The sequence below is a fragment of the Vipera berus genome (genome assembly GCF_964194415.1).
Source record: "Vipera berus genome assembly, chromosome: 1".
Classification (NCBI taxonomy): domain Eukaryota; kingdom Metazoa; phylum Chordata; class Lepidosauria; order Squamata; family Viperidae; genus Vipera; species Vipera berus.
In genome coordinates, this window is record NC_138202.1 from 177907111 (window position 1) to 177929784 (window position 22674).

Below are 22674 nucleotides of genomic sequence, written 5' to 3' on the forward strand. Positions count from 1 at the left end.
AAACCTCCAGCCACCATGTTGTCAATGCTGCTGACATCGAATGTTATTGCTTGACAAGAGATGAAGAAGTAGCTATTTCATATGTTAAACTGGTGTATTGCTTTAGTTTAAAGTGGGAAGAGGGAAGAGTAGGAATGCACTTTCAAGGCCATTTGTTTCTCTAAAGATAAGGCTTTGGCGGTTCTTCTAACGGAAGGGAAACTGATTCTTTAAATTAATTGGAGAATATGATTAATTACAAAATTAGAAAGGTGGAGAATTGTGTTTTAATATATTGTGCAAGGGGTGGAGATTTCAGATTCTAGCCTCCTTCGAGCAAGCATTTGCCGGTGTATTAGGCTAATAAAGGTCTTTTAAAGTAAACAATGCCTCAGAGTCACTTGAAAAGCCCATACATTGGAAACTTGACACATGTAGGGTAAGGTTGCCGCCCCCTCCCAGATGCCCTTGCCTCCCCCAAGCGATTTTTTTACTAACCTGCCTTTCAGCTGCATTCCATTTCTCCGTTTGCTTCTCAGCTTTCGCCAAAAAAAATCGGTAAAAAAAAAGTTCCATGAGACTTTCTAACTTGCGAGATCTCATAGAACTTTTTTTTTGTCCCAAAAACATATGGCGAAGACTGAGAAGTGAATGGAGAAATGGAGTGCAGGTGAAAGGCAGGTTAGTAAAAAAAACGCTTTGGGGGGGCAAGGGCATCTGGGCGGGGGCGGCAACCTTACCCTGTGCGGCTTTGGAAGGTGTCTGGCACGGGGAGGGAAGCAACAGGCCCTGCCCCACCCCTCACATGGAGTGCCCTGCTCCTGCCACTCCCCCCACCCCTCACGGCACCTTTTTTCCAGTTCCAACGTGTCACTTCCTCCACTGCTGTGTGGGACTGAAAATAAAGTTCAATCAAGCAATTCCAACTTTGAGAGATCTTATTTTTCCCGCGAGAAGTTGAAATTGATTTATTGAACTTTTTTTTTTGCACACAGCGGCGGAGGCTTAGGACTGGGGCGATGGCATGCCACCTGTGGCACGCGTGCCATAGGTTCACCACCACAGGATTATAGCCTTCATCAATGTGAATGTCTGAATCGCAACTCCAAAAGTTCTTAGCCATGGCCAACTTGACTGGGGAATTCCAAGAGATGAAGTCCACGCTTCTGTAAGGCCCCAAGCTGGGAAATATTTTACCTGATATTACTATTTGTTTGACAAAAATAACGGGGGAAAAGAGGAGTGCATTCCTTTCTTTGGCAGTCTCCAATATATTTTTCAAATATACTGCAGAGGATTGGAGAAAGAGGAGAACAAAATAAAATGCTGTTACAAATATGAAAATCTGTGTATGTAACATTTCATCTAGTTCCAAACATCAGAGATTTGATCGTTTTTGCCTGTTTCACTAGGTTTTTGCCACACCCATACACTAATTTATTTTTTCACCTTTACTTTTCTATTTAATCATGTTCGGTTTGCTTTACAGCACTACATCTATTATTTGTAATCTCAAAGAAGATACTGGTGTCAGAAAGCATATTTCCTAATGCAAAATGAAATCTGCTGTGGGATACATAACATTAATTTTCTCTGAATTAATTACAATTTAGGGATGTTAGCAGTAGCTTTCATATTAATTGTCTCAGAAAATTATAACTTTATGAGAAGGATATATTGTATAATATTTTAATCATTATTGAGTTTTTTTGTAGTTGTGCTGTGTTTTTATCCAGTGAGTGTTTAAATCATGATTTCATTTCTTACAAATGCTAGCATATTCTGCTTTTCTCATTATTTGTTACCTTTAATAATCATTTGTTTATTTCATTATAGGTTAGGTTATTTAGGTTATTTCATTTTGTCAAATGGTTCATCAGTTTATTTATTCAAAATGTAATTCAATCCTTCAGTACTGATTTCATTGAATATCACACTAAATTAATATCATATCTTACCAAAGATTATTTATTGCTATTATGTGCATGCATGGACATGCAAATACATACATGGACATTTAAAACTTTATTATAAACTCATGCAAATTTCGTAGAAATAATACTGTTTCAATAGTAATTAAAACTTTAATTCAATAGTAATTAAAAAAATTTCTTAACATATCAATATGGAATAATTGATTTACATTAGTTTATAAACAAAATAAAATTGGACAGATTCATATATAGGATAGATAAAATGTATTGAAATAAAGGACATAATTCAACTGGATTTGCAGTATTGTTGTCAGCATGGAAAATTTAAGTTTATGCTTATTTCTGCTGTTGAAGTCAATGCAGTTTCAAAATACATTATGATACAATATGATACTGTAGATAATATTCTTCTGACTGGCAGAAAATAAAAGGCTCAGGGAGAGAACTATTTGCACTGCTAATGAAAATTGATACTCCCATTCTTTTTATAGTCAAAATTCAGTCACATCTGGTATGTATTCTGTCAGTAGTTATCCAGGGAGGAAGGGGGAGAATAGCTGCAACCTTCATAAAAAATTTGGGGGTGCATAACTATGAACTAATCCAATGGTATTGTGGGCTTTTAGATATATGACCTGTAGAGAAATGTTGCCTTTTGTGAATTAGAATTTGGGGATTGCAATTCACCATAAAAAATTCATCATCATCATCATCAGCAGCAGCAGCAACAGCAGCATACGTGCTGATTGATATGTGACAGATAGCAGTTGCCTTAATTCTTCAGTCTTTCTTTGTTGTTCCAAGCTTCCTTCAGTAGCAGAGGTCCTTTTGAGTAATAGGCACATCTAGAATTCTGAGGACATGTTATAGTCACTTTTATAAAATGGCTATTGTGGTTGCAGTGGAAAATCAAACATACATAAAATAGATCCATCTATCTGAAATGGTATAAGGTTTCCTGCCTGAGCAGGGGGTTGGACTAGATGACCTCCAAGGTCCCTTCCAACTTCTTCTTCTTCTTCTTCTTCTTCTTCTTCTTCTTCTTCTTCTTCTTCTTCTTCTTCTTCTTCTTCTTCTTCTTCTTCTTCTTATTATTATTATTATTATTATTATTATTATTATTATTATTATTATTATTATTATTATTATTATCATCATCATCATCATCATCATCATCATCATCATCATCATCATCATCTAAACCAGGGGTCTTCAAAGTTGGCCCTTTTATGACTTGTGGACTTCAACTCTCAGAATTCCTCAGCCAGCATGCCTGGTTGAAGAATTCTGGGAGTTGAAGTCCACAAGGCATAAAAGGGCCAACTTTGAAGACCCCTGATCTAAACTAACTAGATTGTTCCTAATCATCCCTCAAACCTCTCAAGATGCTATCTCAGCTAATATTTGCTCTTTTTCTTTGGAAAGAGGGCACACTTCCAAATAAAGAAGCGAGTAGCAGTTATCACTAATCGATTTTGGAGAATGAGTCTCAGAAACATACTTGAAAATAATGTGTTGCCCAAGACAATTCCTCTCAATTCAAGTGAAAAGGTTGAATACGACTGTTTATAACATGCTAGCTTCTACTTATTATTTTATTAAACCATTTTTTTTAAAAGGGCCTGAAGGTGTCACGTTGCCAGGTACTTTAACATGAACCAGCCCATGGTGGGGATTTAGATGCATAGAGTTCTTGGGTTCTAATTCTAGGGGACTCTGGTTTGGATGCTGTAATATCCAATAATAGCTGCAGCTGATAGACAGTTTCATAATACTGTTAGAAGATGAATTTCTGACAGAATTAATTTAAATGATTGGAAAGCAAGGGATAATTTTTAAGTACTACAGCAGATAATAATTATTCTATGCTCCACTAAGTTGATTATTATCTTTGGGTGAGATTAGGGAAAAGTAGTCACTTGTAAACTAAATATAGATAATTATTTTATGTTGCAAGTATGTAGTTCATTAGAGAAAGAAATGGTGTTAAATATGCATTGAAGTCTATCATTAAATTTAAAAGCATACTACTTATTATTTGATGTATCATACCTCTAGCTAATCTATACATCAAAACTGTGTTGACATTGGATGACCTATGTATTTTTAGTCTGACCCAATCAGTTTTACAAGTGCTGTCTTCAAGATGTTCCTGAAGACTGAAAAATGACCCTGAGTCCCCTCTCTCTGCCACACACATATACACACCCAAAAACCAAAAGCCCCAAATGAGATAACAGTGATGACAATAGCAGCCAGCAGGTACAAAACTCTGTAAACAGGAATGTTTAGTCAAGTTTCCCTATTTCTAATGGCTTTCAAGGTACTTGTACTATGCAATGAAAATATCGGACAATTGATAAGATATGAAGTTCATGATTAGTTCCCTCCCCATTAGATGGGTTCTGAAATAAAAGTCCTTTGTCAACGCTGCTAACATCAGAAGTTCTTGCTTTGACAACAGATGAAAATGCAGCCATTTTCTTTATGCTTTTAGAATTAGTTGGTGCTGGGAGGGGGGATTGGAATGAGAGTTCAGTTAGTCAAAATAATAATAATAATAACTCTGCCATGGGAATCCAAGGACAAACTGGGTCCAGAGCTAATAACGTTTTGGTGGGCTGGAGAGCTGGGGAGAAAGCCCATGCTTCAAGCTAATTGGGGAATGTGATTTATGACAGTTTATTGGGGGTGGGAATTGCAATTTGTTACTTTGTATCCAGGGGAAGGGAATTTAGGTTTTGGGTTAAAAAACTACCATATGTAGTGTCGATACTTTGTTTCCCGAATAAGATATTCTTTAAGGAGAACAATGCCTCAAAGTTCTTTTGAAGGGTTTCATCTGTTGGAACCATGACATCCTTGAGGTCTATAAAGGTTCAAACAACATTATAATCTTCTAAGTTGGCCCCTCTACCAGTTTAGGAGAAATAATAAAGAAATACCGCAGACATGTTTTTATCTCTTGATAGATCTTTCCAACCACTCACTTCTGAAAATGTGATATTTTAGGACAACCTCCTTCAACTAACAAAAAACAGCAACATTTTTTTCCAACACAATATTTTTAGTGTCTGATCTAGATAAATGAGTAATTTCAGGTTTTTTTTATCCAAGACCCCCCCCCCTTAAAAGCAATCCGTGTAAAAGTGCACTATTAATAATAATATTAATAGACTTATAATAATACACAGTGTTATGCATTATTAAATCTGTACTTCTTTCTTAATTACCACTATTGGGACCAGCTAAGCAAGAAATCACATAACTTTGTTACCCTATGAGGCACCTTTTGCCAGTTGAAGCTCACAAACAGACATGTTTAGATGTGCATAAATGAAAGCATTATCCATTATATTTCAAGGTTTGAATTCAGAATTTAAAAATGATGTTGCTAGTGTTCTTTTATGACTAATTGTCATTGAAATTGGGATTCATGGTGCACAATTTTTAATGGAATCAAATATATTTCCATACAGTACAATATAATATCTTTATTTTGGTCTCTGACCAGCATAAAACAAAAACACAGAAGTTTTGGAACTAATTACAACTTGACAACAATCTGTGGAAAAAAAGTGTGATTGTAGAGTTAAAAAATGGAAAGTAAATGCAATAGGATAGCCTGTTTGGAGTAGTGGTTAAGTCATCAAGCTAGAAACCAGGAGGCTGTGAGTTCTATTTCTGCCTTTGGTCACAAAAGTCATCTGGATGACCTTGGGGAAGTCACCCTCTGTTGGCCTAGGAAGTAGGCACAGATAAATCACTCCCAAAATCTTGCCAAGGAAACTGCAGGGTGTCTTTGAGAATCAGACACGATTGAATGGAAGGGAAAAAAGTGATAAGCTGTTATAAGACTAAAGTCTGTGGAAACCTATAGGGATAACTAAAATTAACATTTTAATTAAAATACAGCTGTTCAATATAATACAGTGAGATAATGTATGGTGCTATCTAAAAGGAGATTCAGCAACACAAGCTTTAAAACTTAATAAATGGAAGCAAAAGCAACAATGTAATAGTTAAGCATAAACTGTTTTGAGCCTGGCTGAGGTTAGCTGGCAGTTAGTACCTGGCAAATTTTGTATATTGCAATGCAGAATTTGGCAACATTGTGTAATATGAGGGGGGTTGGAGTCAGGGAGTACATACAATTGATCTGTACATCTTGGTTACCTGGTGAGTAGTAGGAGAAGTTTGCTTTCTCTGTATGAGCAGAAAAGGAAAACATTCTTGTTAGCTCCAGAATGCCCAGTTTTGCAAGTGCACAGATGTTTGAGGAAGAATTTCTTCTTGTATCCTCCCATCAGAGCTGAAGGCAAAGCAGTGCATATAGACCCATCTGATGGTCCTGAGAATGGGATCTGCCCTCTGGAATAGTATCCGCCCACAGATTCAAATGGCCCCCACCGTGCTCCCCTTTAGATGAATAACCCGACTCTTTTTAGGCTTTGGTCTAGACCAGGGGTACGCAACCTTGGCTCTTTTATGACTCATGGACTTCAACTCCCAAAATTCCTGAGTCAGCTGGTCTAGAGTGAGCAGTGACATTTTAAGATTTATTTATTTATTTATTTATTTATTTATTTATTTATTTATTTATTTATTTATTTATTTATTTTCCATTTATATCCCGCCCTTCTCCGAAGACTTAGGGCGGCTTACAAGCTTAGCAATAGCCTTCATTCTATGTATATGCCTGCTTATTAGGGCTTTCGCCCCCCCCCCCCAAGCAGCATTATTACAAAGTCAGCTTAATTGCCCCCAACAATCTGGGTCCTCATTTTACCTACCTCGGAAGAATGGAAGGCTGAGTCAACCTTGAGCCTGGTGGGATGCGAACCTGCACTAATTGCAGGCAGCTGGTGTTACTTAAGGAGGCATTAGCCCACTGTTCCACCAAGGCTCATTAGCCAGATGCAATTGTGTTGGACAAATGTGATTTTTCCCCCTCAGGGTTAATATTTGTTCTTTGCTTCTTGGCTTGATTTCATATTCTCCTTATTTTTGTGTGTTGCCTAGAATTGTTCAGAGTGAGTGGTTTTATATATATGACAGTTTGATTGATGTTTACATTCCACTGAATCTAAATGATACATGACAATCTACAAATCTACAAATGTAGTAAGACGTGGCAATTATACAACTGTAAAATAATTACTATATCACAATGAAATAAAATCAGCATAAAATAGTCGTATCAGTTTAATCCAGTTGTGGCAAAGGATCTATGTAATGAATATGGCTAAAGGTCCAATTAGCCATGGTCTCTCTCAGCAAATCTAGCAGTAGCCATGAGTTCAGAATGAGTCCCAAGTTGCAGATTTGCCCATTTGGGAAAATAAAACTCTAAAGTGAAAATCAGACAAAAGGGTGGTTTCTGGATAATCAGGAACTGTGTCTTGTTGGGATTGACATTCGCTTTCATCCCATCCAGCTTCTCATAGCCTCCAGACACTGGGCCAAGATATTAATGATATCTCTGGCCTTCCCTGGGTAGCAGTGTGTAAATGGGGATTGTTGGCGTATTGATGATACCTGCTCCTGAGTAGAGGAAGAATCTATCTCAGATTATTCTCAGATTACAGGTTTTATGTAATTGGTGGAAAAATAAGATTGAGGGGACTGAATTCTATCCTCTGAATTCTGGCCTCTCTTCCCTGCAAATAATTGATAATTTGTGGAAGGCAGAGAATCACTACCAAACAGTACCTCTCATCCCAAACCTTGTAGATGGTCCAAAAAGGTAACATGATTGATGTTTACTCAACTGAACTATTGCTGAACTTTCAAGTCCAGAAGAGATGTATTTCCTCCTATCCAGGGTTTGATAAAGAATATCTGCTTTTGCCTGATGCATTTATTGAATTTTCAGCTGGTAAATTAGGATGTTAAATATAATGTCATTATATTCCATAGAGAGATTAATTATGCCATTATAGTAAGACCATATACATTTACAAAGATATGGCCCAGGGGTATCCATCTTTTCCAGAACTTGCTCTGATCACTAGTTATGGTGTACAATCTCCAACCATTTGAAGATCATCAACTTTTCTGGGCAGAACTGGCATGTATGTTGCTCCTACTCTTTGGAATACGATATCTCCTGAGGTAGATCTGCATCCACCCTCCTGACTTTCAGTTAGGGGTATGAAGACCTGGCTCTGCCATTGGGCCTGGCGGTCCAAGAGGGGGGGTTATCATTCTGGAGGTTGTTAGTAGATTGAGGAAAAACCCCATCTTCCACTGTATTCTTTGTGCTTCTTCTCCCCCTTTTTTAAAAAAATCTTTTGATTATACATTTTAGTACAACTATGACTATTGTTATTACTGTTTTATCTTTTAAATGTTTCTGGTTTTAATGTTTGTAAGCCACTCAGAGTTGCCTCAGGATCAGATGAGTGGCAAATAAATGTAATAAATAATAATAATAATATTCCACATTTGGAATATCCCAGGTCCTTGGAAGGACTTGATAGGTCAATAAAAATGCCAAATCTAGTCTAAAAATCTGGCTGACTACATAACGAACTATAATAATAGTAAAGATGAAATATTTGACAGCATTTTAAAAAGGCAATGAGACTGAACTTGGAGCAAAGAGGACAAATAGAATAGAATATCCTGAGGCAAGGCATGGCTAGCTTTTGATAAGGTAGAGGTCAGTCAAGAAGAAAAGTTAGTGTGGCAAAAATAGTCATTCCAATAGTTCTCGTCAAACAAAGGGGGGAAGAAGAAATGGCCAGTTGATGCTCCTATTTCTGACCTGGATTTGGAATGTAAATTGTCTTGGTGTCAGATGAATTATCAAGATAGGTAGAGAAATCAGGGAACATTAAGCCTCTTTATATTTTTTGATGTCTCAGGGCTTTTTGCACACTTTTGACTATAGTATCTTTTTGGAATGCTTAAAGAGATGAAGACAGGAGGCATCACTTTATAGTACGGTAGTTTTACTCATACATATCTTTGTTTTTATATGGCTTAAATTAAATTGAATAAACCAGGTGGCAGTAGAATTTGCAAGAAAAACAGGAAGAAAAGTTCAGAGGAACTGAAAATTTCTTCCTTCTATTGCATTTTCTCCCAATTTCATTTTTATATCATATTTTTGTGAGACTTAGTTCCTATTCTTTGAATACATGAATATTACAATCCTATAGTCATTTAATGAGTGAATTCCATTGAACTAAATAGGACTTAAGCCCCAGTAGTAATTAATCAGGTTATATTGGTGAGACTATCTCTTTTATAGCATTCTGTCTGCGCCTGTGACAAATTTCATAAACTTTTTTGCTTTGAAATATCTCGGTACCTGTGAGGCATTGGAAGAGTCTTTGATTTATATAAATGTTGAAGACTGTCCAGATATATAGATTTCAGATATTATCTTTATTAGCGTAAAATTCTCTTCTTCACTTTCCTTCTTTGTTTCAAATTGAAGGACCTGTTTTTCACAGGACTTTTTTCAATTATTTAAATAAACTCAAAATAAATATATCATCTCTGTTCATGGCATTCGTCTTTCTCAGATAATTTAGCATGTTACACTTATTATTTGCACAGTCAAAGCTGCAGTGATCACAAATGAGAAAATTGTACAGCAGCAGGTTTGTTTCTTTTAATGTTGTCAAAGAATCAAAACCCAACACTTAAGTTACTGTAATAAAAAAATGTTTGTGTAGTGTTTTTGTGTTGCAATAGGTTACTGTCTTAAAATTTAACATTTGTACTGAAAATGGGGTTAATATACCAAACGAATGACCCATTGGGATCCCCATATCAAAACAACTTACCTTATGTTCGGCCAGAACTTGAAAATAACATTTAACGTAGCACAGTACCTAAACACATTGGTCCAGTTGAGATCTGCATATGTGGGGCTGATTGGGGTAGATTGCAAGGGCGACTCCAAAATATAATTTTATCATATTTTATCTATATCTTACATTATTGTACATTATTACAATTTCATTTTAGATTGTATTTTATTACCATTTCATTTTAAATCGTATTTTATTCTAATTCCATTTTAAATCATATTTTATCAAATTCCATTTTAAATTGCTTTTTTCAAATTTTAGTAACAATTTGTGCTGGAACTTTGCACTTTGATATGGCCCAAGGGCTAATCAATAAAGTTGTTGTTGGGTTAATATTTATAAAAAGGACAGCATATTACTTATTCTTTCTATGAAATAGCAACATTTTCTCATCCTGATATTGCATATTTGTAGATACTTTCTACAATCAAACCTGAGCTTGGTAGTTGTTATGATGGTGGTTCCAATATTTGGAGCAAGGAGGATCAAGAGTAAAATCTGAATTATATTTCCTTAGCATCTCATAAAAGAGAGAAAGGTTTTGGATTATTATCCTCCTTCAATACTGATCCTAGGTAATTGTTTTTTAGAGCTACAAAATTGAGAGTTTGAAACACAATAATGTGTGTATGTGTGTTTATGTAAATACACACACACACATTTATCTATATATAAGTCTAACAGATTTGTTTCTGTGTAGAGTTCTAGCTAGCTAGGGTAGGATAGCTTTAAACCTGTTTACGGAAGAAGATTTTGGAGAAGATCAGATAGAAACCAGATTAGCCCTTTGATGCCCTACATTTCTGATATCTTTTCTTAGCTTCCTAATTGCAAATTTGAACTCTTCCTTGTTTTATGATAATGGTTTGGAGAGAGCAGAATAATTGTCTTATTTTCCTTTAAAACCTCCCTAGGAAATATAAGAAGAGTATGTAGTTTATTTCCTTCAAACTTTTAATTCTTCTGCACCCAAGATGCAAAGTCATGATATGCTTAAGCAAAACATTATGGAATTATTAAAAAGCTAAAATAGTTATGTAGGAGCCTGGGAAATCTTAACTATGCAAAAATCACTAGTCTTACTTTTAGCTAGTGTCTTCTACTTCATTCATTGTGAGACAGAACAGCGATGGGTAAAAGATAAGATTCCAGATCATCAAATAACTTGATAAGTAACTTTCATGATTAAAAGTAACGAATTAGATAGTAGTTTATTGATGGATTAGTCTTACAATCTTATCAATAAAATTAAAACATAAAATAAAATATATAAATCTAATTTCAGAGTAAGATAGAAAGGAGGAATTAAAGTGATAAAAACAAGTGTGTTAATACAGAGAGACAGCAATCATATAAATGAATCTCCCTTGCGGGCTACTCCAATTTATTCAATCTGTTGGGTTTCGTAGGATGACTGTCTTAGTTATAAACTTAGCAGTTCTGCTTATTATATGTACACCTGAGCTCAGGAGGAAATATGACAATCTGTGGTTTGGATCTCAGTAGGCAGTTCTTTCCTAAAGGGATAGTAAGAATTTAAGCCAGATGAGGACATATAATTGACAGTCAAACAAAATATGAATTAGGTGAAATGTGTCCAGTCCATTTCCCATTTTCTTAATTTATATAATATTACCTTTTAACCATATTGATATATTGTGGAATATTAATGACTATATGGAGAAATTCCTTACGACTTTTCTTTCTAAGTCTTAAGGAATTTCTCCATATAGTCATTAATATTCCACAATATATCAATATGGTTAAAAGGTAATATGATAAATAGATATGATAAATTTTTCATATTGCTTAAATTACTTTTATACTTTTCTTAATGATTAGCTGTAGTTTTGGATATTAATCATCACTCATCTAAGCAGTCCACAATATTTTCATAACCTAAGCAAGGACACATGATTTCTGGTACTATTGCATCTCTTCAGAATATATCCTTTTGTCCCATACAAATGCATTAGGTATTGTTCAATAATTTCTGTAGGAGTAAATAAATGGGTAAATTTCCCTTTCTGTTTTTTCTTACAAAGAATGAGGAGAAATACAATAATATCAGGTAAAATATCTGAACATCAGTGTTAATGTTCAGTTTTGCAGTTCTCTATAACTATCATTATAAGAGAGATATGGAGGACCTGCTCTAGAACAATGTAGTATTTCATTGTTTTGGGTTGTTTTCTTTACAGCTTCATTCAATATGATACAGTTGATATAATAGATTTGAAATGCATATTGTTTGTATCTTTTAGTGTTCAGCACAATCATCTTCAGAAGCCTGGGATTTCACTACACATAATGATACACTGACATCTCAGAAGACAAAACTTAATTTCAGGTAAAAAAAATCTATTTATATTTATATATTTTTCTCTATAACACAAATAATCTATAAATTTTTGCTTTTAACAATACAAATTTATACATATATCAGTTTAACATATCTATTAGAGAAGGTAAAGGACTATAGTAATCTTGTACTTTAAAAATATTAGTATATGGTGGATTTCAAGGTGTCATGAAAACCTCTGTATTGCCATCTAACTTGGGGTTCAATGTCATGATGGAAATTCAGAGTAAGGAACTGACACTTTTATTTATTTGAAAACAACTGTATGAAGAAAGAGAAGCCTATATTAAATCCCAACTGGTAATTGTAATTAGTATGAGATAAATGGTAAGTGTTTTGGAAAAAATAGAAAAAAATAACTACAATTCCTATTACACATAAAATAAACATAAATAAGAAACTGTCAACTGTTTCAGCACAGTCACATTTAACTACAAAAAGGAACACTTGTAAACATGAGGGATATGATGAAAAAGAAGCTGAGGGGAAAAATCAAGATGCCAAAACTTTACATAATGCCTGAGAGTTGAGTGGCTTCTATTCCGTAGTATAAGAAAGAATCAACCAACACCACCAAGCTGTGGAAATGAAGATGGTTCTTTCTGAAATGGACAAAATAAAAAGGAATACAATCTGAGAGGAAAAAGAAAGTGTATGCCAAGCAAGCTAAGGGAAACACTAAGAATGTTTTAGATACACTGTATTCATATCTATATATTTAAAAATAATAGGGAAGTAATTGCTCCATTAGGGAAACTTATTTTGAAGGATAATTTGAAATTGCAAAAAAATTGAACAAAATATTTGCATCTTCTGTATCTACAGAATATATAGGATGTACCGACTTGAAATCTTAGAGAAAACTCCATTTCTTTTTTGGTTTGAGCACAATGCCCACTTATTCCTATTCTTTGCTTTCTCTTTTTTAGCTAATTAGTAATTGGTTACAGGAAAGGTCTTCTTATCCCATGACCATTAAATCTACTCAGCTATCTTTAATGAGGAACTTTAAACAAGTTAAGAATTAGATAGAACTGGAAAAAGCTCAGAAATTTTCATGCAGCTGAAATATTTTTCTTATGAATAAGGGTTGCAACTTTGATTGAATAACTTGGGGGACAAGCTATTTTATTTATTAAAATGAATAAAATCATATGTTGTGTGGATAAAATGAACAAGAAATTTTTATTCATTTTTTGAAGCATTAAGACTGAGGATCATTCAAGAGAACTAATCAGAAGGAGATTTAGAATAGACAAACGAAAGCCTGTCTTCACACAATGAATAAATAAATTTGTGGAATTCATTACCCTAACATTTGGTGATGGCTATTGATTTGGATTGATTCAAAATGAATTGGATAAATTCATAAGGAACAGGTCTGTCAAAAGCTTTTCTTTTCAGGATGCAGGAAATTTACTGTCAGCATTAAATTAGAAGATCAGTGGGAAAAAGATGTATCTCCTTCTTCTCTCTCTGAGCACCCCAGAAGAATCTGCTAGGCCACTATGAGAAGCAAAATGCTGGAATAAGATGGGCCTTGCCCTGATACCCAGCAGGGTATTTAATTCCTTAAATAAGAATATAGACCACCTACGAAAAAGAATATAGGAAGATCAATGGAGATTGAATTCTAATTTTTTTTGCAATGCACTGCATTTTGCAACTAATCGTATATTGGAAGTTTTTTGCACATTGTGGGTACCACTTCTAATAATGCTTACCTCTGCATCTTATGGATGGGTATTAGTGCTCTCCAAATTAATAAAATACTCTCATTGGAATATAAAGATTCAGTAAATCTGTATGAAACAGGCATTTCCTGAAAAAAACTGATTCCAAACTCTTGAGAATATTAAACTATCAACATTTTGAAATATTCTGAGTGGATGGGCTGTTCAAAATTACAAAAAACCACCAAGTAACTATGATTCAGTAACTAATTGGCAGTCAGGGCAGAGCCTATATGTCAGGTGGTACATATTGTAATAAATAACTCCACTGAGTAATCTACACATGACATTCTTCCCTATCTACAGTCTCTGAAGTACAGCCAAGGGGAACTACCAGTTGAACATGTTACAGTAATCTAGTCTGTCTGAATCCTGCCTTCCTCCAGCTAATTGCAGTTGGGGTGGGGAGAATATATTTTAATCCTTTAATACCATGATCATGCTTTATTTCTAAGGTTAGGGTTAGAATAAGTCATAATCCAGTCATCTGTGACCAAGATACAGTGTGTTACATTGTGTTCTCCTTAGAGGTTATGTTTTATTGCGATGAAATAAAGTTTCAGCAGTATATGACATCATAATTCTCATTCATTGTTTTTTCTGTACTTCAAATATTTGGCTAAATGAGAGCAGAGTAGCATACAAAAAGTGTTGTAGGTCAGGCATGTCAAACTTGAGATGTCACGTGACGTCACGCGATGTATCACGACTTTTTCCCCATTGCTGGCAATCGGGTGGCCGTGGTTTCGGTGTGATGCATCCGGCCTGCAAGCCAGCAGTTTGACATGCCTGTTGTAGGTGTTCATTGACATTGTTGACTTTGAATTACATAAATAATGAGTTTAAGAAATTAAAAAAATTGATGATATTGTGATACTCCTTTAATATAGCTGCCACTTTCAATTATGCTGTCTTACCATATCCATTTGGTGTTTCTGCATTCAAGAATCTTTGTGGCTGGATCAATGACTGGCAAGAAATGAATTTTCTAATCTGATAAAGGCTTCCCTCATTTAAATAATATACTGAAAAGTATTTTGCTCTTATATATAATATTGTGAATGCAATTGCAAGTCATAATAAAATAATAATAAATTTTCTAATAATCTCAGAATATTAGAAATAATAATCTGAGATTATTAGAAAATGGATAATTCTAATTCACTATTATTTTTATCTTCTACAGTGTCTCAGACTAAACCATTTCTGGAATTGGCTTAAATTTGTATATTACTTTAATAAACAAAGCTATAATAGAAATATTTTTAAAAAAAATTAAAATCCCTTAAATTTGGTTTTTCTTCCTTTTACATTTTCTCTGTACCCGCTGCTTCTCTCTTTTATGTCTTGTCTGATGAAACCTTCTGAAAAATTCAAAAGCTTGTATACTATTCTCTGCTTTTTCAATTAATTCTTACAGAAGTATTGCTTTAGTAGGTGTTTTGTGGGTTTTCCCCCTTTCCCAGAAACATGACTAGCTCTGATTTTTGTTGTATCTTGAAATAAGGTGCTCATTTACACATGCATGATGATCAACTGAACCTTTTGCTGTGAATATATGAAAGACAGCTATTTAAAAATTATCTTAAGTTGGCACTGGTTACGCCTATGCTTTATCAATGACCAATAGTCTCTGATAAACTCATTCACACATGCAAATCTGACCTGGCTAATGCCTACAATAAAATGTTTCATATAGTTTCATATACAAGTTACTCCTTAATGTTCTACTTCCAACTTTCTTCCCAATTGCTGATCTTCTTTTTGAAAATAAGTATCCTCTTATTTTCTGTCTTCATGTCCAGAGAAGGCTCAGCTTAGTTTTCTAAGATCTCAAAAATGCGAAGAAAAGATGTATTTTTGCTCATATTGTATGCTTGTGTGAAACAATATAATAATACTGTATGTTGGAAAGCGTTCCTTTGACAATATGCCTGCTGCAGTTAAGCTGGAATAACAGGGTATTTCTTTTCAGTTATATCTGTAAAAGTGTAGTAATTGGATCTCTTCCACAAAGTCTCTTGGCTCAGTAGGAGGTATTTCCCTGAAAGTCTTCTATAGCCTCTCTATGAGGTCTGTATTTGCCTGGACAACCACTTATTATTCCATACTTGACCACATCAGCTCCTCTTGCTGTTTTGTTGTCACTTTAATTTCCTGCAGGGTTGTAGATTTAATCAGTAGCTAATGCCTTGTGTTGATTGACTCAATTTCCTGATTAGGTCTATATCACCTCCTTGTTCCTGATGTATTCCATGCTGAAACATCAACTCTGGCTAATAATTTCCTTGAACTGCCAGGTAAAAGATGGGGAGTGCAGCATAACTTAAAAGTGTGGGCATGAGGGGCACATTTATATATTAAGCATTATGTCATAATTTTCTTTGCTGTGAACCTCTAGGTAAAATTGTTTCTGTAGGCATTCATTATAGTTTGGCTATTTAGTGCTCTCATGATGCACAGTTAAAGTGAATGCTGCCCAGTTTTGAGCTGAGTAGTCCTCGTCTTCATCTTCCTTCCCCCCCGCCCCAAAGTTTATTCTTCATTTTAGAAGATTACTAAATATAAACACAGTATCAGAATATAACCCCAATAATAAAATTCAACTAAATCAAAGGAAAAAAAGAGAGGAAAAAGGAGATGCCCCCTTCACGTCCATAACAAAATTTAACAATTTAACAATTATAATACTAAAGTATTAGAATTGAACTAAAAATCAAACATGTATGGTAAACTTATGAATAATTACTGGCCTATAATAACTACCCTACAATACTATTATATATAATCAGATACAAAAAATAGAAACCTAATGATGCCATTGTATTATTGAAATACATAATACTTCATCCTTTGATTGGAAGAAAATATTGTATTTTTCCAAAACAGATAAGTTGTACATTTCAAAAAGCCAGTTCTTAATGTATGATCACTTTCCCAATTTCTCAGTTTAATTCTCTCCTCCCCATCCCTCATGCCTGGTATAACCATAATTCCTCAGTTTCCAGAGTTTTGATATATAATTCAGCATCACATTAGCATATTTAACATTTAGGGATTTCCTCATAAACCTACTTATGTACATTAAAATTCTACTTCAGAGAAGGTCAAAGGTTTACAAGACCATATCATTTGTGTTGGTGAGTCTTAAATATTTTACATGTCCAACAGAGAAAATCTGATGACCATTTTTACAAGTATGTTCTTTGGAGAGTGCAATAATATTTTTGATTAATCAATTTAAGATTAAAATGTGTTGCTACCGTATTAACATTTTTTAAATACATACAGCAATGTGGCATTATTGGAGATTGGCCTCATTTTAATTTTGGAGAAATACATGTTTTAAAGAACATTTTAATAAAGAGAGCCAGTTTGGTTAAATGATTAAGGCACCAGATTAGAAACCAGGAGACTGTGAGTTCTAGTCCTGCCTAAGCATAAAAACTGGCTAGGTAACCTTGGGCCAGTCACTCTCAGCCCATGACACATATTGAGACATATTGAGATTCTTCTAAATAGTTACTTTTATTGTTCCTCACATATAAACATCTTACCAAACTAAAGCAGACTACTTGGAAACTATAAGGGAGGAACCATCTTCACCCTTTTTTCTCCCACACAAACTGTGCTGTGGTTTGCTCCTCTGGAATGCATTCCCTCCATCCTGGGAATATGGACAAGATTCCCTCACACAACTTAGTCTCAAAATAAGTTGGTTAGTCAATTCCTATTGCAACCAGTGGATCAATACTCAGTTGATTTAAAAAAACAACAGACCCTGCATTAGGAAGATTGTATATGTAGAAGTTTAAACATATGTATATGTATAAAAAAATAAACCCAGAGCCAGTGTTTATATAGGTCATTACTTTATTTGCAGTTACCTATCCCAAACTTAGGATAATAACTTAGGATACGGTAATTAGAATAATCTTTCATCACTTTATCTGTAATATCTAAGGAATTATAGTTGTATGTTTTGAAATATAAAAGGGACGTTCATGAAATTTAACCGCTAATCATTACTTAGAAACTACCTACGAGGATAATGGATTTTTTCCTTGAAGACATGAAGTCCATGTTGAATACAGTTTTGAAATGTTTTTATTAAAATACATTATTTTTCAGAAGAGTGATTTTGCTATGGTAAAAGCTATGGTTGCAAATAAACATTTCAAAGCAAATCAAGAGAAGAGTGATACAATTGGACAAATTTATGTTTCTCAAATTATACAGGATGTATAGAAAATGTAAATTCAGATACATAATACTCAAAATTGTACTATTCTGTGCACAAATAGAGGCTATTAGCAATCCAGTCCATGTGAAAGTATGCATATTATTAAATATGTAGAAATAAGTTTGAACTTTGCAATACATTTTATAATGTAGCAGTTATTGACAATTTCCAGTACAGAAAGTCCATTGCTTATCTTTCTCAGAATGATTTGTTTTTCCTCAGCAGGTTATTTTTCTCTCTAAAATCAAACTAGCAATTGGAATGGTATTTTTCTGAGGAAATAAATGTCCTTGTTTAATTTTACTGGAGTAGTGATGTAATCATATCTTCCACTCCTGAGTCAGTAAGTAGAAAGCTAGCATGCTGTGGCCATTTAAATTTAAAAATCTTGGCATATCATTAATACCCTCTGCCACAGTGGTGGGATTCAGATATGTGAACAACCGGTTCTTTGTGTGAATGCCGCTTCCAGAAGTCCATTCTGGGCTTGGGCAACAAAAAAATTAGCTACCGGTTCTGCCGAAGTGGTGTGAACTGGCTGAATCCCACCACTGCTCTGCCACCATTTCACAGAGGAAAATGGTATCTTTGAGTCATATTATGAGTCAGCAGATGAAGACAATTCTGTTCTGCATCCCTTTGTGATTTAAAGTATTTATGTGTCACCATCCAGGGAAATGTTCTCCCAAAGCAGCTTCCTAAACTTACTTAGTTAACAGGGAAATAGATAGAAAAACATTATATTTATGCCTTGTTGTTGTTGTTAGTTGCAAAGTCATGTCTGACCCATCGTGACCCTATGGACAACGTTCCTCCAGGCCTTCCTGTCCTGTACCATCTTCTGGAGTCCATTTAAACTCACACCTACTGCTTCAGTGACTCCATCCAGCCACCTCATTCTCTGTCATCTCCTTCTTCTATTGCCCTCAATTTTTCTCAGCATTAGACACTTTTCCAGTGAGTCCTTCCTTCTCATTAGATGGCCAAAGTATTTTGAGTTTCAACTTCAGGATCTGGCCTTCTAAAGAGCAGTCAGGGTTGATCTCCTCTAGGACTGACCGGTTTGATCGCCTTGCAGTCCAAGGGACTCGCAGGAGTCTTCTCCAGCACCACAGTTCAAAGGCCTCAATTCTTTGGCGCTCAGCCTTTCTTATGGTCCAACTTTCATAGCCATACATTGCAATTGGGAAGACCATAGCCTTGACTTTACGCACTTTTGTTGACAGGGTGATGTCTCTGCTTTTTAGTGTGCTGTCTAGATTTGCCATTGCTTTCCTCCCCAGGAGCAAGCGTCTTTTAATTTCTTGGCTACAGTCCCCATCTACGGTGATCTTGGAGCCCAGGAAAATAAAATCTGTCACTACCTCCATTTCTTCCCCATCTATTTGCCAGGAATTGAGAGGGCCGGATGCCATGATCTTGGCTTTCTTAATGTTAAGTTTCAACCCAACTTTTGCACTCTCCTTCTTCACCCACAACAAGAGGCTCTTTAGTTTCTCTTCACTTTCTGCCATTAGAGCAGTATCATCTGCACATCTTAGGTTGTTGATATTTCTTCCGGCGATCTTAATTCCAACTTTTGATTCATCTAGCCCTGCCTTTTTCATGATGTGCTCTGCATATAGGTTAAATAGGCAGGGTGACAGTATACAGCCTTGCTGGACTCCATTCCCAATTTTGAACCAATCAGTGGTTCCGTGTCCAGTTCTCACTGTTGCTTCTTGACCCGCATATAGGTTTCTCAAGAGAGAAATAAGACGGTCTGGTACTCCCATCTCTTTAAGAACTTGCCACAGTTTGTTGTGATCCACACAATCAAATACTTTAACATAGTCAATGAAGCAGAAGTAGATGTTTTTCTGGAACTCCCTAGCTTTCTTCATGATCCAGCGTATGTTGGCAATTTGATCTCTAGTTCCTCTGCCTCTTTGAAATCCTTCCTGTGCTTCTGGTAGTTCTCAATCCACATACTGCTGGAGTCTAGCTTGTAGGATATTAAGCATAACTTTACTAGCATGTGAAATGAGTGCAATGGTGCAATAGTTTGAACATTCTTTGGCACTGCCTTTCTTTGGAATTGGAATGTAAACTGATCTTTTCCAATCCTGTGGCCACTGTTGAGTTTTCCAGATTTGCTGGCAAATTGAGTGTAGCACTTTTACTGCATCATCTTTTAAGATTTTGAAGTGGACCTTAGAAAAGCTGAGCAACAACAAAGCTAGTGGAGGTGACAGTATTCCAGCTGAGCTATTCAAAATCTTAAAACTAAAACTCAAATACTTTGGCCACCTAATGAGAAGGAAGGACTCACTGGAGAAGAGCCTAATGCTGGGAAAGATTGAGGGCAATAGAAGAAGGGGACAACAGAGAACGAGGTGGCTGGATGGAGTCACTGAAGCAGTAGGCGTGAGCTTAAATGGACTCCAGAAGATGGTAGAGGACAGGAAGGCCTGGAGGAACGTTGTCCATAGGGTTGCGATGAGTCAGACACGACTTCGCAGCTAACAACAACATAGTCAGACATTTTTAGTATATGCCCAAGATGGCGGACGTGCAGGGCTGAGCTCCGTTAGGAGCTTCGGCAATTTTAGCAATGTGGCGACCCTGGGGAGCTTCACAGTGATATTTGGGTCCTGTGAAGGTTTCGGGTGAGGAGGAGGAGGACGAGGGAGCTGAGCTTTGGTGCCTGCCTTAAGAACGCCTACATGGTTTGCCTGGCTCTGGGAGCCTGGACTCACCGAGGGCTCCGAGGACTCCGAGGACTCTCTGAGGACTTTCTGAGGATTGCCAGCTGAGCCCGGAGGAGCCTGGAGGAGCCCGGGGGAGTTTCGGGAGTTTCTGGACGGCTTGGTGGACGTGGAGGAGCTGAACAGAGCCCCGTGTTGTGTGGCGCCGATCAGCTGTTTATCGGTGCCGCAGGGACCCGGCGAACTCCGATGGAGGCTGTTGGAGGCGGAGGAGCTGGGCGGAGCCCCGAGGGAGACTGCGGAGGCTGCTGAGGCGCCTGGAAAGACCTTGATTTTTTTGCTGAAGCTCCGCTCAGTGTGGCTCCGACCGGCTGACCGTTTGTGCATCGGAGGTCCCGAGACCCCTTCCACGGAGCCTGGTGGTGTTCCTGAGATCTGTGACGCCCGGATTAATTGTTTACAGCTCGGTGATGCTCCGGAACGCCTTCCTGCCGCTTGGGAAGCTGCGTGTTGTTAGAATGACTATGAATCGCGGCTTGGAGCGGCGGGGGCGCGAAAATGCTGGAGTGGTGGAGACGTCGTTTAGCTGGTTTCCGAGATGGCTGACGGTGAAGGGAGCGGGCCTCTCTGATATGGTGACCTGGCCTGGTGGTGGAATGCGGACGCTGTTGCCTCGGACATTTGTGAGGCAAAACTTAATTTCTGCGCCGCCAGAAAATCATTGGACCATGTTGTGGTTTCCCTCCTTGACTGACTATCATCCAGTCTTTTTTGCAACATGGAAGTGACTTATGTAACCAGAATCCCTCCTACCATTTTGTGATCATGCCGGCTTATTAATCCTGATATATTTCATAGATTCTTTGCTCTAACTCCCTCCCCTTCTCCCCCCTCCCCTATAATAGAAGGCCCGGGTTGTAACCACTGTGGGAGAGTGGTTAAGTTTTTACATCTGCTGCCTCCCAGAGGTGAGAGCTCTGGGGGGTATTGCTCCCCCGGTTTGTATGTACCAGGTTGCCCCCCGGCTTTGACCGCCGTGAGAGGGCGGGATTCGATCTATCCCGGGATTTCCCAGCTCCAGTGGCAGTGGAGCTGGGCTGGCTCTCTGGACACTTGCCTTCGATTTATTTATTTTGAGATCCTCCCATGTTGAGTTGATCTGGTCTGCCTTGCTGTTTTTTTTGTCGGACTTGTTAAGATCATGCGTCTGACTTATTCGAGCACGACCTTATACGCTCTCAGGGGGGGCCCCCCATCCTGGGAGCGACCCGCCTTACTTTTTACACCTCCTCTTGATGAAGGGCCCGAGTGTTGGGACCCTGAGAGATGGCTGGGCATGGGTAGGGGCCTCCGATATAAGCCAAATAGGAGGCCCCTGGTTAGTTTTTTGGTTAAATTTTTTAGGAGGTTAGGGAGGGGGGTGGGAATTTCTTTTGGTTGTTCGGATATGGGGGGCAGTCCAGCAACCACTGTTCAGGCCAGGGCCGGGATTGATCGCGGAGGGGAGGAGCGGAGGTCGGTCGCCCCCGGGGCTCCAGGGCAAGTCGTGGGAATGCCTATTCCCACGACGTTAGGGAATGGCAGCAGGTGCAGGAACAGAGGGCCGTATCGACTCCAGGGAAGGCCTCTCCGCTACTTGCAAGCGGTGAGGCGTTCCGACCCTCTTGTTCTACCCCGAGGTCCCGGGAGTGAGGATGTGCAGCCTCCTGAGCTCCGGCTGGTGTACCTGAATGCCAGGTCTGTCGTTAATAAAGCTCCTCTCGTCCGTGACTTGGTCGAGGGTGAGCAGGCGGACCTGGCTTGCATCACGGAGACTTGGTTGGGCCCAGAGGGCGGTATTCCTCTGGCTGATCTCTGCCCACCAGGTTTCCGGGTGCTACACCGGCCTCGGGCTCAGGGTAGGGGTGGGG

The 22674-nt window shown here is 37.3% G+C and overlaps 1 protein-coding gene across 4 annotated transcripts in view; it reads left to right on the forward strand.

Annotated features, from left to right (window-relative positions):
• PARD3B (par-3 family cell polarity regulator beta) overlaps positions 1-22674 on the forward strand; it is a 600416-nt gene that overhangs the window by 158530 nt on the left and 419212 nt on the right. For all 4 annotated transcript variants that reach the window (XM_081312950.1, XM_081312947.1, XM_081312948.1 and 1 more), the window contains one exon: positions 12004-12089. In XM_081312950.1, the coding sequence (XP_081169076.1) occupies positions 12004-12089 (86 nt within the window). The remainder of the gene's footprint in view (positions 1-12003; positions 12090-22674) is intronic.